The sequence below is a fragment of the Pleurodeles waltl genome, chromosome 3_1 (genome assembly GCF_031143425.1).
Source record: "Pleurodeles waltl isolate 20211129_DDA chromosome 3_1, aPleWal1.hap1.20221129, whole genome shotgun sequence".
Classification (NCBI taxonomy): domain Eukaryota; kingdom Metazoa; phylum Chordata; class Amphibia; order Caudata; family Salamandridae; genus Pleurodeles; species Pleurodeles waltl.
The window spans coordinates 149,930,281-149,945,293 of record NC_090440.1 but is presented as its reverse complement, the minus strand read 5'-3'; the positions used below and the strand labels follow the sequence as shown (position 1 = coordinate 149,945,293).

At 42.9% G+C, this 15,013-nt stretch overlaps 1 protein-coding gene across 6 annotated transcripts in view; it reads right to left on the bottom strand.

The window, feature by feature from the left end:
• Nucleotides 1-15,013, bottom strand: part of TLN2 (talin 2) — a 1,094,076-nt gene that overhangs the window by 532,334 nt on the left and 546,729 nt on the right. For all 6 annotated transcript variants that reach the window (XM_069221982.1, XM_069221985.1, XM_069221980.1 and 3 more), the window contains one exon: nt 8,174-8,326. In XM_069221982.1, coding sequence (XP_069078083.1) covers nt 8,174-8,326 — 153 coding nt within the window. The remainder of the gene's footprint in view (nt 1-8,173; nt 8,327-15,013) is intronic.

Genomic DNA, 15,013 nt, shown 5'->3' with positions numbered 1-15,013 from the left:
CACTACATGACTCGCAAACAAAGTGAAACAGGCACTATCAAGGCAAAAAATGGACAAGAGAATAGAAGGGCTTAGGAACTCCCACCAGCATTGATCGGATGATAGTCCCAAAAAGGGCCATAACCTGATACTACCATGTAAACAACATCTGCACCGCTAAGGCCAAGAGTTGAAACTCATCAAAATCTACACCACAATAGAAAGGCAGCCTAAAAGGAATCCATTTCTACCTAAAGGAGCTCAACAACTTACAGCATCAATGCATCTACCTGATTTGCAGAACCAGTCAATAAAACAAGAAGGTAAGTGACGGCCCTCCTATGAAGGTTAAGCCCAAGCAGCACAGGAATTCCAACAGAGGAAGAATAAACCAGTAAGCACTGCCATGGTACATACATTCACAAGACATTATCTTCAGTTCAGGCTCCAACACAACCAAAACTGGGTGTACAGAAACAAGAACCAACCATGCCTCAGTATTAGCCACTGCAGAAGTCAGCTGCATGCTAAAGAAAGCACCAAGTGGCAAACAAAACTCATCTGAGCTCCAACACGCAAATGTTACACACTGCTAAAAACGATGTAGAGCAGTATGCCACCACCTGCCTCCCAACCAAATCCACAAGCTACCACTCAGTTTGAATGACTAACTGATAGAACAGTTACCCTGACCTAATCCAATTCACTGAAAGAATGGAGCTCTAGAACGTGACCAATAATCTTAAAATGAAGCAACAATAACAAATGAAGCAATTCGATTACTTCACCCCAACACAAGAGGCAGAGCACTTGAACCTAGGTCGGCGGATTAGCCAATTCAAACATGAGATCTGAGAAGCGAGGCCCTCTTAGCACACTCACCAAGATCCAAATCACGGACATCGCTATTTAATAACAATAACATGAGGCAGAGACAAGGTGCCTCTACATCATGAAATGTGGAAGACTCAAAAGACAAAACACTAAGATGTCTAAAAATAGCTGCCATCATGAGATGAAAGGTTGGTCGCAAAACAACAAGCAACTAAAAGACCCAACATGTCAAACTACAGAGTAAATGCTTCATCAGGTACCACTGGATATCCTTGTAGAAGGATGAGCAACCTTACAGCAGGAATAAACTCGGGCATATCAGTTCATCCAGATACACGTAAAATGTGTTCAGATGGCACACAGCACATCAACTGGATCCCCCAGCAGGAAAAAGCTAAACACAGACTTAGCCCAAAGAGTACAATTAACTAGAGTGCAATAATCAATCCAATCTCCTGATGAAGCCATTCAACATTATGTGACCAGGAAAGCAGGGGTGACTATGACAACTAACAAAAGCACCATGCCATTCCAAACCACAGGAGGCCGATAATTATCAGAAAAGAAGCTTGATGAAGCCTGCTGGGTCACAATCCCGTAAAATATCTGGTCTACCAGGACTTCCAAGAGGTATGTTCAACACAGATAGTTGGCCCATCTCCTGACAGTGTCATTTACAGAATCCTACTTGCTGAACAGGTGAGAACCATCTAAAATCACAACCAGAATGTCTGCCCTGACGGAGCTTCTCCAACCAAACATGCCTACGAAGGACCACCAATGTTCCCACAGATGTGGCCAATGCATCTACTGTGTCAAGGCCAGAGTTGGGAAGTTGCCCAGCGACCACAAAACCATCAATAACCACTTTAGGGAAGTGGACTCTCACATGATCTAGCTAGTGAATAATCCTCATTAGTGTAATTTCCAAGAGCACATGGGAGTAGCATGTCAGCATACACAGAGGAACAGATTTTCTTTCCCATCAATTTCATCCACAAAAATGACCACCTTTTGGGGAGGAAAGAGAAGAGCCAGTGGCAACACAGTCCTGTGACAAGTCAGACTTCATCTGTAGCTGCCCAGTAACTATAAGCCACCTTGCAGTGGGCAGCTTACAGAAGCTGGCATACCTCAAACTGACATAACCAAATCAAACAATGTTTACTAAAAGGCAAGAAGGTTTCTGACACAGAACGAACTGTCTGCAAAATGTTGGTCTAATGCTGCTTTTAACCTCTGCCAAAGGTAAGGATAGTAACACCAGGAGCCGTAAAAGGCCTGAAGCAGATCTGGTGTGCTGGACTTGCAGCCGAAGCGGCATTGACCACAGACGTTGGGCTGATGCACACCAAAGTAGGAGACTATTCCAAAGGATCCAATAAGATGGAACTCAGGGAGAGAATCCGCTGACTTAATACCTGTTCTGCAATCAGGACATAATATGAGGTGAAGAGAAGTCTTATACCCAGTAGGTTCTGGATTTTGAAAGAGAAGACTTCCTCGGGAGAGAGTGTGTAGCACAATACCTATCCCAGGAACGGAATCTGAAGAGCTGTTTAACAATGTGTTACCTGCAGAAGTGAAAGAAGGACCTGCCTAGCTCTATTCAAACGTCGAAAGCAAGCTAGTGTGAACGAGGGAGGTCCCTGAGGAGCGGGACATTCAAAACTCCAAGGGCACATGTCAGGTGAATCTGAAGAAGAGCCCTGGATTCAACAGAAGTGGAACCTTTGCCACTTGACTTCTTCTTTTGATAATATTTTTATTAAGCAGTGCACTTTAGAAAAGCTTTGGAATGGAAACAGACTCCAGAACCGCATCGAAGGATGCAGGGGGAAAAAAAGCTTAACTCATCTCAGAGCACCTAGGTTATGCCATATACGACCCTATGAGGTAACACCATCTGCCTGTGCAACAACTTTGTCTGGATCCAGTCTGGCACCTGAAGGAGATTTAAGAGGTGAGCAACCCACTTCATTTCATTGTTATTTACACCAAACAACCTGCAAAATGCCATCGGTTTGAAAATCTACTCAGTCATGTCGATGTAAAAGAAGGCAAATATGACACCTATCAACCTTACTATCGTCCCATCTCACTGCTTCCACTTTCGGATAAGCATTCTCTAAAGGTTAACAAGATCCTGGACCCATCACAATCTGGCTTCAGATCCTCACAAAACACAGAGACCTCTTTGGTCGCGGTCACAGACCATATCAGACTCTCAAGCATTGATTCTTGTTCTGCTGGATTTATCCGCAGCATTTGACATGGTCTCTCACTACAGGCTGCTCCAAAGGCTGTATGAGATTGGAATCCATGGGACAGATTTACAATGGTTAGGTGATTTCTTCAAAAACAGATCCCAAACCAACTATCTTGGTTCTTTCAAATCACAAACCATGATGTTAGACAAAGAGATGCCTCAGGGCTCATGCTTAAGCCCAACAATTTGTAATATTTATTTTGCCCGCCCCATGCCAAGACTGTGAAATCCTTTGGATTTGAAGTACTATCCAGTATTATGTAGCTGATCATCTCCTTTGACAAAGACATGGTCAAAGTAAAAAATGCTTTTCAACAGGGATGAAAGCAATTGCAGCCTGGATGACTGAGAACTGCCTTCAGCTGAGTGCAGATAAAACCGAGATTATGCTGTTCGGTATGGCCCAACAGCTCTGGTCCTTCAACTGGTGGACTTTAGAACTAGGCACTGCTCCATCACCCAAACATGCAGTCAAAAATGTGGGTGTCCAACTGCACCAATCCCTCACCATGAAAGAACAGGTTCTGTCCACTGCTGGCACCTGTTTCCACACGATGCGCCTGTTGAGGAAAGCTTTTCCTTTCCATCCTCTTTTGATGAGGAAAACTTCGGTGCAGGCACTTTTCATTAGCAGACTGGATTATGGCAATGCTTTACTTGCGTCTGCAAATCAGACATTAAAATCAAAACTACAGGTAGTTCAAAACACAGCTGCACGTCTTATTTGCAACCTTCCATTTGGCTATTTCCTCACCCCTTTTGAGATCTTTACATTAGCTTTCTGTCCAGAAAATAATTATTTTTAAAATGTGTTGTCCTACTCATAATTCATTGATGGGGAAAGGGCACAACTACCTGAAAGCGAAGCTCAAGTACTATCGTTCAGCCGGACTCCTGCGATCCACGGACAAGATTTGTCATTGTCCCCACGTGTTAAAAGGTCTTGAGCCAGTGACAGGTCTTTTTTCGTACTTGGTCCCCTTTTATTGGAGAAGTGTGGCACAATGGTTAGAGAGTCTGACCCTGATGCAGAGATCTGGCCTGGGACCAGGGTTCAATTCCCGCCTCAGCGGTTCTTGGGCTCAATTTCCCTGGACAGGATATTTCTCGCCTCAGTGCCTAAACTAACTCATGGGTCTCACTCTGCAACTCTGGGCAATAGCTTGCTTAATCTCCACAACGGCCCCAACAGCGCTGGGATGCCTGGCTTCACCTTGGGGGTTGCCCAGGACTGGGCATCTTACAGGGAAAAGCCAGGAGGGGTTCCACAGCAGTATGCGTTCAGCGCCTCGATACCTCAGGGTCGGAGTGCGCTTTACAAGTACGAATTTACATTTACATTTATTGGAATAAGTTGCCTCATCATATCCGAATGTGCACAGATTATCTTAAATTTAGAAAAATGCTCAAGACAGTGTTGTTCTAGTTCCACGGTTCCCCTATGTCTGGGACCTGCCATAGCGCTGTGATACCCTTCCTGGGATGATTCAAGCAGAGAAATAAATTTAACATAACATAACCTCATCCAAGACATGGCTTGAAAAGGTAGGTCGCTGACCCTTTTGGAACAATAAGGTATCCACAGCTATTCTTAATTTTGGCGGAAGAACACTCCAGATGTTTGCTGAGGCGCTGGAGAACGACTACTTCTGAGCTTGTATCATTTGGAATTTGTGTTTCAGGTTGTGGGAGTTTAATCTTAGATTGGCATCACAGTTTAGTCTTTAAGGATCTTCGCCGTCATTACATCTACACAACCTACATGATCCCTGGTCATTGGACATTTGTACTATTTGTACGCTGATCACACAACGTTATCTATCTTACTCATGGCACAGCTGAAAACAGTACTCAAAAATGCACGTCAGCACATAAACGCTCGGAAGACCATTTATTTGGAACTAACTCATTACACAACTTACTTATGGATGCTGGCCTGAAGAATCATAACTGGGCGAGCATGTACGACAACCTCTATAGCTCTCACAGCTAACTCCACATTTACTGCTGTCTGTAACCTTGTTGCATTGGCAAGCAGAGCTGTCTGGTACTGACATTTCTGTTCATCCCAATATCAGGACCACAAGAAACAAAATGCAAACACAAATCTTGGTACTGGACAGTTGAAGTGTGCAGCACTTTTCTACACATTTAATGATGTTAATGTACAATACAGTCCTTGAAGCATTTGCCCACATGACAAGGGGATGGCCTTATAACGATGTCTTAAATCAAATGTCAGTTTCTTCCTGTATTTTTGCAAAGCCGACAGAATAATATATTTCTGTGTGTATTTTCCTGCTGTATGTTAACAGCGGCTGCAGCTACAAGGTATAACTCTTCTGCGAGATAACCTTGCTCAAAGATCCGGTTTCTGCACATGGTACTCAATGCAACATGAACTAATCCTTCCAAATATTTCATTACGGACACATCGTTCTCAGCCAAATGTTACATGACCCTCATCACCTCCATAGAAATGGGTTTATTACAGAGGGTGGCTGAAAAGGTCTGTTATCACACGCAGGTAAGATAAGTTTATTCTTGGTGTGACCGGGAGGGGGAGCTCCTCCGTTCCAAACCCCATCATATACTGTAATCCACACACAATATTCTGCAGCGCGAGGCTGCTTCATCAAGACATTAAAGTGAAAACATTACAGTGGCTATCTGGGACACTTAACTGAAGACCCTCCAGTATGCAACAACTATGCAAGGAAATTACATGGCCCGACAACAGATTCATAACAGCCTGCCGCTGCAAGGTGACCAGGGAGGGGTAGGCAAAATAACTAAGGATGTGAGATGAATAGTGCCTGGGGTCTGTACTTTATTCACTTTGACAATATTCATAACCGCTCGGCTATCCATTTTAATGATTAAAACCCCACACTCATATGATTTATATTAGGTTAGGTTAGCACATAATAAATACTAATAAACATAAAATATCAGAGTTTGTGTGTGGACTACTCTGGGGTACAAAGCGGAGTTCTTTTACGTTTACTCTGCAAGAGAAACCGCTTAGTTGACAGCTCTGTCGCATTCTATCCACTTCCGCACTCTGGGAGCTATCATTTAGAGGATGGAGTGGGAAATACCTTTTTTACTTTTCTCCTCAGAGGTAGAATTTGTCTTTTGGAGCTACCAAATTAAACTTAGTCCAACCCTTCCCAAAACTTGGGGGTTTCATGATATGAGAAGCTAAAGCATGGAATTCAAAATCCTAAGAACTTGAGCAACAACTACTCCTAATTCAAGAATTGAGCTTCCAATATTCTTCTGATCTGGAGAAGTTTAATAAGTCGAAAAACGGCTGGCAATGGAGAAATTCGAATACACCGTAAACATGCATTGGATATAGATAATCAATGCTTTAAAAAGCAGTTATGCCATCAAAAATCGTATGGTCGCTTCCTGTTTTTGTATGCTCTACCTCCAGCAAACTACAAATACTACCACGAGTGTCAGAATCAACCTTTGTGTGCCATTATGCGACTTATTGAATACATAGTGAAACAAGCCCTGAGGAAGTCTAATACACGAAACGCGTGGTGGCTGTGTGTGTGGATCAGACTTCACATAGGAAAGAGTTTTCTCAGTGTGTTTTTCAAACATTTGTCTGACTCATTGTTTCTATGAAATTGTTGACGTTTTTCCTTTGTATCAGATTTGCAAATGTCCAGTTGCTCACTATACTTTAAACTGAGTTGTTTGTATTAAGCTGAACATGAATCAAAGTTGCTGCACCGGAATAAATCTGTACAGTCTTTTGTAACAAAATCCTTTTGTGTGGTTTGCCTACTTGGAGTGCTCTAAATCAGTGGTTCCCAACCTTTTGATTTCTGTGGACCCCCACTTTAACATTAATGGAAGCCAGGGACCCCCACTGAATCATCATGGGAATCCGGGGGACCCCAGCCCGAGTCATTACTGGAAGCTGGGGACCATTTGTCAATATTTGTTAATATTTGTTAATTTTCTAGGCTCTCACGGACCCCCTAGGAAGGCTTCGCGGACCCCCAGGGGTCCCCGGACCACAGGTTGGGAACCACTTCTCTAGATTAGAATGTAACAATGTAATTCGTTATTACTGATGTAATTCTCAATACTTACACTCTTTGTGTAGCAGGACTGTGTCTCTGGTAGCATAGTACCCACCTTTTTTTTGCTAAATTGCAGTTTTTGAATATGACCACATTCTGTGGGTGAATTGTATGGGTAGACATATCCACTGCTGCAATTTCTAATACGTTAACAGTGGGAGCCTTTGTTTGGCTCTTTCCATTTCAAGCACAGTAAAAACAGAGAGAAGCATGCTGAGCTTCTAGCCTTCCTGGATTTTAAGACTCATGGCACATTTGGAACAGAGTTCAAGAGATCACCAACAGAACAATATACCTCACAACTGAAAAGGAAGTCTAGTTGACGAAAATAACAGGGCCTTCAACCGCATAACGTTTCATCCTCACCATCTTTAGTCACTCATTGGGTTTAATATAAATGTTCAAAGTAAACTGAACATCCTCAAGGCTGTGCAGCAACACTGGACCAAGAGTATTCACTGGCCTCGTATGAGGTCCTCCACCAAACACACTGACAGCAGCAATAGCCAGCCTCTGCAAAACATATCTAAACATATTTTACACAGCTAAATTACATTTATAACTAAGTGGCCACTGGCACAAGAAAACAACTTGTTTGATCGCGCAATGCCTATTAAGAGAAAAATATTCTTATTTTTGGTTCCATACACAACCTTTTTAAGGCTAAAAAGATGTTCCTTAAATCCTAAATGGAGTTAATTATTATGCAGGGCTTTCCATTTGTACAAGATGTACTGTTCAGCTGGAAAAAAGACCATCCCAAAATAAAACGAATTATAAATGCAAAAATTAATTGGCTGTCTGATATGCAGATTTTCTCAATGCTGCCATGAAATCTAGGCTGTGCGACTTATTTGTAAGGCTTTAAATATTTTTAAAACCAATGGGGTTCCTACATCCCCTCAGAGCCATATGAAATTATAAATCTCACCATGGTCGCTCGTAGATATATCTACACAACTGTGTAATTCAAAAAGTTACTCACGCTCATCATCTGTGTGCAGTTTCGCTTTTAGTTTCTCCATCTTTCTTTCATCACGGAGTAGTGTGCGGTCCTTCTTCAGAGTCCCTGTTCCTTCCTCTTTCTTTTCCTCCATTGTCTCTTGTATTAGGGAGTATTCTTCATAATTTGTAATTCCTAAAATAAATAGTATTGGGAACTGTTAATTTACCTACATTAACCCCCATGGGAAAGGGGTGAACTATAAAATGCAAATCAGCATTGCAAATAAATTGCGAATTCCATAATGGAAGAAGCAGGGGTGGACAAATTACGACAAATGTTTGTGAGGGAATGTAAGTGTCTACTTTTAAAGAGCTGACTAAAATGTGAACAACAACCTGCATTTCAACACTAAATGAGCTTCTGTGCCACTGTATGAATAGATCAGTAACAGCATGCACATTTCCTTCAAGAATGCACTCTATTAGTGGCCACATCTATATCAAATGGAGTTTATTAAATGCTTAGCAAGTGTCCTGTCCCTTTCAAGAACAGACAGAGTTGAAATATCAAGCATTCCATGGCGTATTGGAGGTTCTATACAATGACCTATCAGGAAATCAAAGGTCTTTTCATAGCTGTGACTATAAGAAGCATTTTCTTTGATGTGCCTGCATTCTATTTAATATTTTTTAACTAAAATCTGTAATAAAACATTTGATGCTGAAAAAAGAATGTGATAAGGGGGTCACAAGACACTACTGAACAGAAGTATTCGTGAGGATCTGACCATGCCTGCTTAATTCGAGATGGAAACAAGCTGTAGAAAGATATGGAAAACCTGCTGAACTAAAAGAAGCATGGGCTGAGGCAATAGGTCTTCTCTTTTCTAATGCTTTGTTGTTACCACAATAGGTTTTGCCAGTGCTTGAATCATTTATTATGTACTCTGCACTAACAGTTACCAGCCATACTAAAAGTATAGAAAACATTGTTTTCTCTCATTTCAAAATGTCCATCTAGAATTTATATAAAGCATTATTTTACACACATTCTACACTGTCAAGAGGGGCATATAATGCATGGCACAAGATGATGTTATGCATGTCCAAACACCGGCCAGTGCAAAAGCCAAATGCGGCCGAGATAGGGGAGGAGCGGTTGGAGAGTGAGCAAAGGCAATGGAAAGGGGGCACCAAGCAGAGAGTGGCAGGGGAACGATGGAGTAGCTGGATCCATATTAAATAATAAACAGTGCAATGGGAGCAGTAGGGGCTGGGGGAACAACTAAATCCTCTGACAAGTCATCCTGGTGAGCTGGGAGGGCAAGTAGGGTCAGGTTAGGACAGGAGGTGGAGTTGTGTAAAAAAAAAAAAAGAAAGCTTAGTGGGATAGAGTAAGGGAAACATCAGACGTGCTGGTGGTGGGAAAATAACACTGAAAAGGAGAGGTGAGAAGCTGACAGCAACACAGAGGGGAGAGCTGGACATGGAATGAAAACCCATGGGCTGCTATTGAGAGTTAAAAGCAAAAGAAAAAAGTGGTTCTCTGAATTTAAGCAGTGGAAGGATACAAATCATCCACTCAAAAGGATGGTAAAAATGCTATGCTGACTGGGAGGGACAACAGAAGAGGAGGAAGGAAAACCATCAAATAACAAGCATTTGCAATGCAATGGGTCTCGCATTTGCTCGAGTTAAAGCTATTAACATTGTAAACTCCTAACCAGATTTTTCTTGCCACATAAACTGAAAATGAAAAGTAAAACAGTTTCACATAAGCGAATCAACGGCTGCCATGAGCGTGAAGGAGACACATAAAAGGAAACAGAAGTTCGCTCGCAGTCAAACGCATCGGCAAAAGTGCAATTATACATGTAACCAGCAAAAGTGCAATTATCCATGAAACAGGGTCAATGTCATGCAAAGTGCTCGACTACTGCCCAGCGAGATCACGCTGCGTAGGAAAACAAAATAAAATGTAGTCCAGAAGCCAAATGGGGAAACACGGAGCCTTGTATGTTTTCAGTAGTTTACCGGTACTCTCGAGGAGGGCTAAACACCGGAAAAGGCATGATGTATCCATGCCTTTCACTAATGAAATCAAGTGAATTTTAAAAGGCAAGCCCACGAACCAACCATGGGCGTGGATAAAAGCCTGCAGAGAGATTACAACATGGGCCAGAGCACTTGCAAGCTCGATCCTAAAAAACAAGGACATGTGATGGAGAAGAAAGCCAACCAATGACATGTAGTGGGCTGATCCAAAACCCAACAGAAGCATTGGTACTGTCCACAACAGGCCTTTGGTTAACAGAAGAGCTGTCTATAGGCGACACCCAAAAAAAAAAAGAACGCTGTAAAACAAATGATGATCAGACAGCACCAGCAAATATTTGTCATTCTTGGTGTCATAAATATAGCCATATACTGAAGGGTTTCAACAAATCTATGAGAAACATTACAGTATTACCTGCAGGACCAAAGGAAACTGTTGCAAACAAGGAGCTCATGATGGGCTACCTCATGTGGAAGACTACCATGAAGCAGCCTCCAGGCTGACTTCTTTTAATGCTGGGGTCTCATCCACCACCAGCACCAGACTTTTGACTTCCTATAGCAGAATCAGATGTTTTAATATGCTGGCTTTCAGTCCTGCCCATTTCGTTTGCCACCACTCTTGCATTTGCCTGCAAGGACCTCTGAGAGTCACGAATACCCTAGACAAGCTTCAGTCGTATGACCCTGAACTGGCAGCCAGCTTCAACAAAATATTTTTCAACTAAAAGCTCTGACCCTGAAGCATATTCCCACAACCATAGAAATCACATCTTATCTCTGATGAGATAAGGTGGGGAAATGTTTGTGTAATTCGAGCTCTTTAATTCTATTGGTTAACTATGACACAGTCTTTGGAACTAAGCAGAGACAGACCTTGAAAGCTACAGGAGACTGAAGGTAAAAGAAAGTACCAAAGGCACAGAAAACACTGCCCTCAATGTCGAGGTGACATTTGCTTCTAATCACAGGGAAGGATGCTGTGCAGAGTAGAAGGGACGCTTCTTGTTTAAATCTAGTACTAACAGACCTAATTCTGAGACACCCCACATCCGAAAATGCTGTTACAACACATGCTGCGCCTACTCCCTCTGGTTACTGAGGGACAGAAGGATTAAATAATCCTTGCCTTCACCTGCCCTGCCAGATGAGCGGCTGACAGACCAATGATGAGCATACAAAACAGGAATGTTGAGGCATGCTTGGTAAATTTATTGTAAGCCAGTACCAAAATCTGGTTCCCATGAATGAAGCAAGAGAAAAGTTTGGAGTCAAACTCATAGCGCTCAGTTCCATTTGCTCCTAAGCATACCAGGTGAGATCAAGATGAGCACCCCAACACTCGGCCACCAACATCCAAGCACACTGGAAGAGATCCCCCTTGAATAGGTGGACAGGAAAAAAACAGCCTTCAGTGTCTGGCCTCATCTGCATGAGCTGCTTGTCCATATCCATGTCATTAGTACAAACATCAGAAAATTATTTCCTTGTGTTCTGAAGGCATCAATTTTCCAAAGAGGGTGGGCATAGCGTGTGAAAAGGCAGGTTGCATTAGATGGCTTCAATGCTAAGCTGCTAGAGGCAAACAATTGCTACCTGAGAGAGTCCAACTTCTTTGATTATGCCAAACAGTACAGGACAGTCATGGCTCAGAGCAGTGTTAGGATTGGCTGGGAGCGCCCAGCCAGTGGGCTCCCAGGCAGAGAGTGAGCCTGTGCCTGCTCGGCAACACAGTGCTGGGCTTGAGAGTGCGCAGTGCGCATGTGTGTTTGGCCAGCACGAGACGGCTGGCCAAACACACTTGCGCACTGAGGGGAGTGCACAGTGCATTCCCCTCACTGCTCATTATCCCCAGCCCCTTTAACAATAAAAGGATAATAAAAATAATGTATTGTCCTTTCATTGTTAAATGATTTGCTGCAGTTGCTGCTAGCAGGGGGCGACAGCCACACAGCCTGGGTAAAGAGCTACTTTGATGAATTTAAAGAAGAGAATATCAATTACAACCACGCTTTCTAGGAACAGAAGAATTTCAACAGAAACCCACATTGTGCTGGACTTCACTTTTACACTAAGATCAACCAAGGTACAGGTGGAACAGATTATTTCTGTTAAGTACATTAAAGTACTCAGATGGTAGACAAATATAAGTTGAGCCTAAGCACAACCGAAGCATACTTTGTTACCTTACATCACTATCATCAACATATGTTCTTTTTGTATATTCATTCAGGCTTCCTGCCTACCAAACGCTTTGAATGTATAATTTCTTACAATCCCCTCTATGACCTTGATAGTGCAAGCAACAACCATCCTGCTTTATACTATGGACATGTCATTGAGGATTGCCATACAAAATCACCTACATTCCTTGTCTGGCTTAGGTAAATGTGATCCATTTCTAACAACTGAAGCTGCGATTCACACACCCTACTTCAGAGGCAGGCAGGCTTTTTAAAGCAAGTCCGAGAACAGTATAATGGAGGCTCATTTTTCGCGAGTCAATTGTGGCTGAATAAATGTCCTGCTGGACCTTCCCAAGACTCCCGCTTGCTTCATATGATGGATAGTTTGCCTATGTGGGATCAGTCGCTGCTCATTGGCATCTGCCCTTCCTGTTCTTGGCACAACTCTTTCTTACACCTGCGGCAACCATGTGGTACCTGTGCCCACATAACCAAAATAACTCGGATAAAGTACACCATGATCGATACTACACAAATGATGAACTCTTGCACCGTCAATAGCCAGCGTGGTCCGTTAGCTAACACAGCAAACGCTGAATATGATTATTTCCGGTATCATCACCGTACAGGTTAATTTACACAACCCAGAGGTAAGCAAACTATGCCTCTAACTTGGCCTTCGTTCATTCTAATTCATGTCAAACAGTCTCTTTTGACGACCTTCTCTTCCAAGCTTCCCAAGTAAACTTTGGGGGTGCCAGTGGAGGTAGGGCAGCTGTCAATCTCAACATGGAGGCACTAAAGCGCCGACCAACCTTCGCTCAGGTGGCAGGTTCTAGGCTCTCTACGTGACCAAGGCAGGCTTAAGTGTATTCAGATATAAAAATGTGGCACTGATTCCCTTTATCGGTGGTAATATGGTAATGGTGTTTTCACTTGCATTGTTTACTATACGAGTGCACCCAACACACACGTTTGTGTTCAAGAAGAAAGCATTACAGTCCTAGCTAGGCTTCTCGTATGCAGTAGCACTGGGATTTCTAATGTGAAACCTAAACTACAGCGCTTAAACATTCCAAGCGAGGTATAAAAATAAATATCAGATATAAAGATGTCGGAAATTAAAATAAAACCTATCTAAGGGAACTGTGGGGAAGAAACACATTTAAAAGTAATTGGGCTCTTGAAAAAAAACAAAAAAATAATAATTTGCCTGGGCGACAAAATATATTTCTCCCAAACATACAGAACCTGAATATCAAAAATGTGTTTATAGACTTGATAAAACTACAGTTTTAGTAACAGATGTTTTCAATTAACTTTCGGTTCATGGCAGAGGGAAGAATGCGGTCTTTAATCAGTAGTCTTATAAAAACCCCATCCCACATAACAAGCTGTTTCCATACACAGGCTGCTGTGATCATAAGCACTGCCCCAACAGGCAGGAGGCCTCCCACAGAGCAGAAGAAAGGTTAAGAAGTTGGATTAGAAAGCACAGGAAGTCCAGCAGGGCATGCAAGTAGAATGCATCACAAGCAACTATTACACTGCATGTTTGACATCCTAAGTTCTAACACTGTGTTCTTTATTTGCTACTGTGTGATGCTACATAAGTGGCCATGCATTCGACTGGAAGAATATTATAATGTCCACGCCTAACCCCACCAAAAAGAAATTGAGTTCTTCCCGACCTCTCTTCATGGACAGGCTGCCAGACCACTGTGGCCCACCTCGTATCCACTTTCCGCAGTCGATGCGAGTATCAGATTGCTGACCATGCATGTACTGTGTGCTGGAGAAGTAGCAATCAGACCATGCATGAGGCATGGATGAGAGGCAGGCAGCCGGTGGGCACCTACATTTACCTGTATTCTCAGGCATAGCTAATTTGTTGACTCCAAGCTGACAAAGTTCTGTAGGGGCTGTGGTTACACACCAGGTTTAGGTTGCAATAACATTTTCATAGGCCTCCCACCAGGGCCCATGACACCCAAGGCTGGGTTACTGAGACTAAAATTCCCCTACTGCTGTGGAATTCGTAGATCCTCTGGACAGCAAAGGTGTGCAGTGTTCCCTTAACCTTTTGGGTGCAGGAGACATGGGTTGTGGACTCACACTCCCTGGAAAGTGACCTGGAACACAACACCTTCAAGAACAGTTACCAGTGCTTGTCAAAGCGAGCATCTGCACTGATAACACAGTGGCAAGCACATATTTTCTATTAGCCAGTAAGACCATGTTCCATGTGATGAAACACCTGGTCTGTAAGATGCCCCGCACGCTTTTAAGCTACTCAGAGTAGAGGCCACGGGGCATTTTAATAAAAAACTGATATGCATCAAAGGTTGTGGGATGCCAAAAGCAGGAGGCAGATACTAACTCTTCTGGAGGATTTTCAAGAAACTGGCACCAGAAGAAGACGAAAGAGTGGCCGCTGAATCTCTGAAAATAAGGGATGATGAGCAAACACCTTTGCACTGGACGCACTCTGACATCACTAAAGGATAGCTTGAGGCAGGTGATGTGGAATTCATGAATTGTTTGAGTCATTTATACAATATGGCACTGGAAAGCCACAGAACCATAATGAACGCTGCTTATGAACTCAGACACACCCACTCAGTGTTCCAAACTGGTCC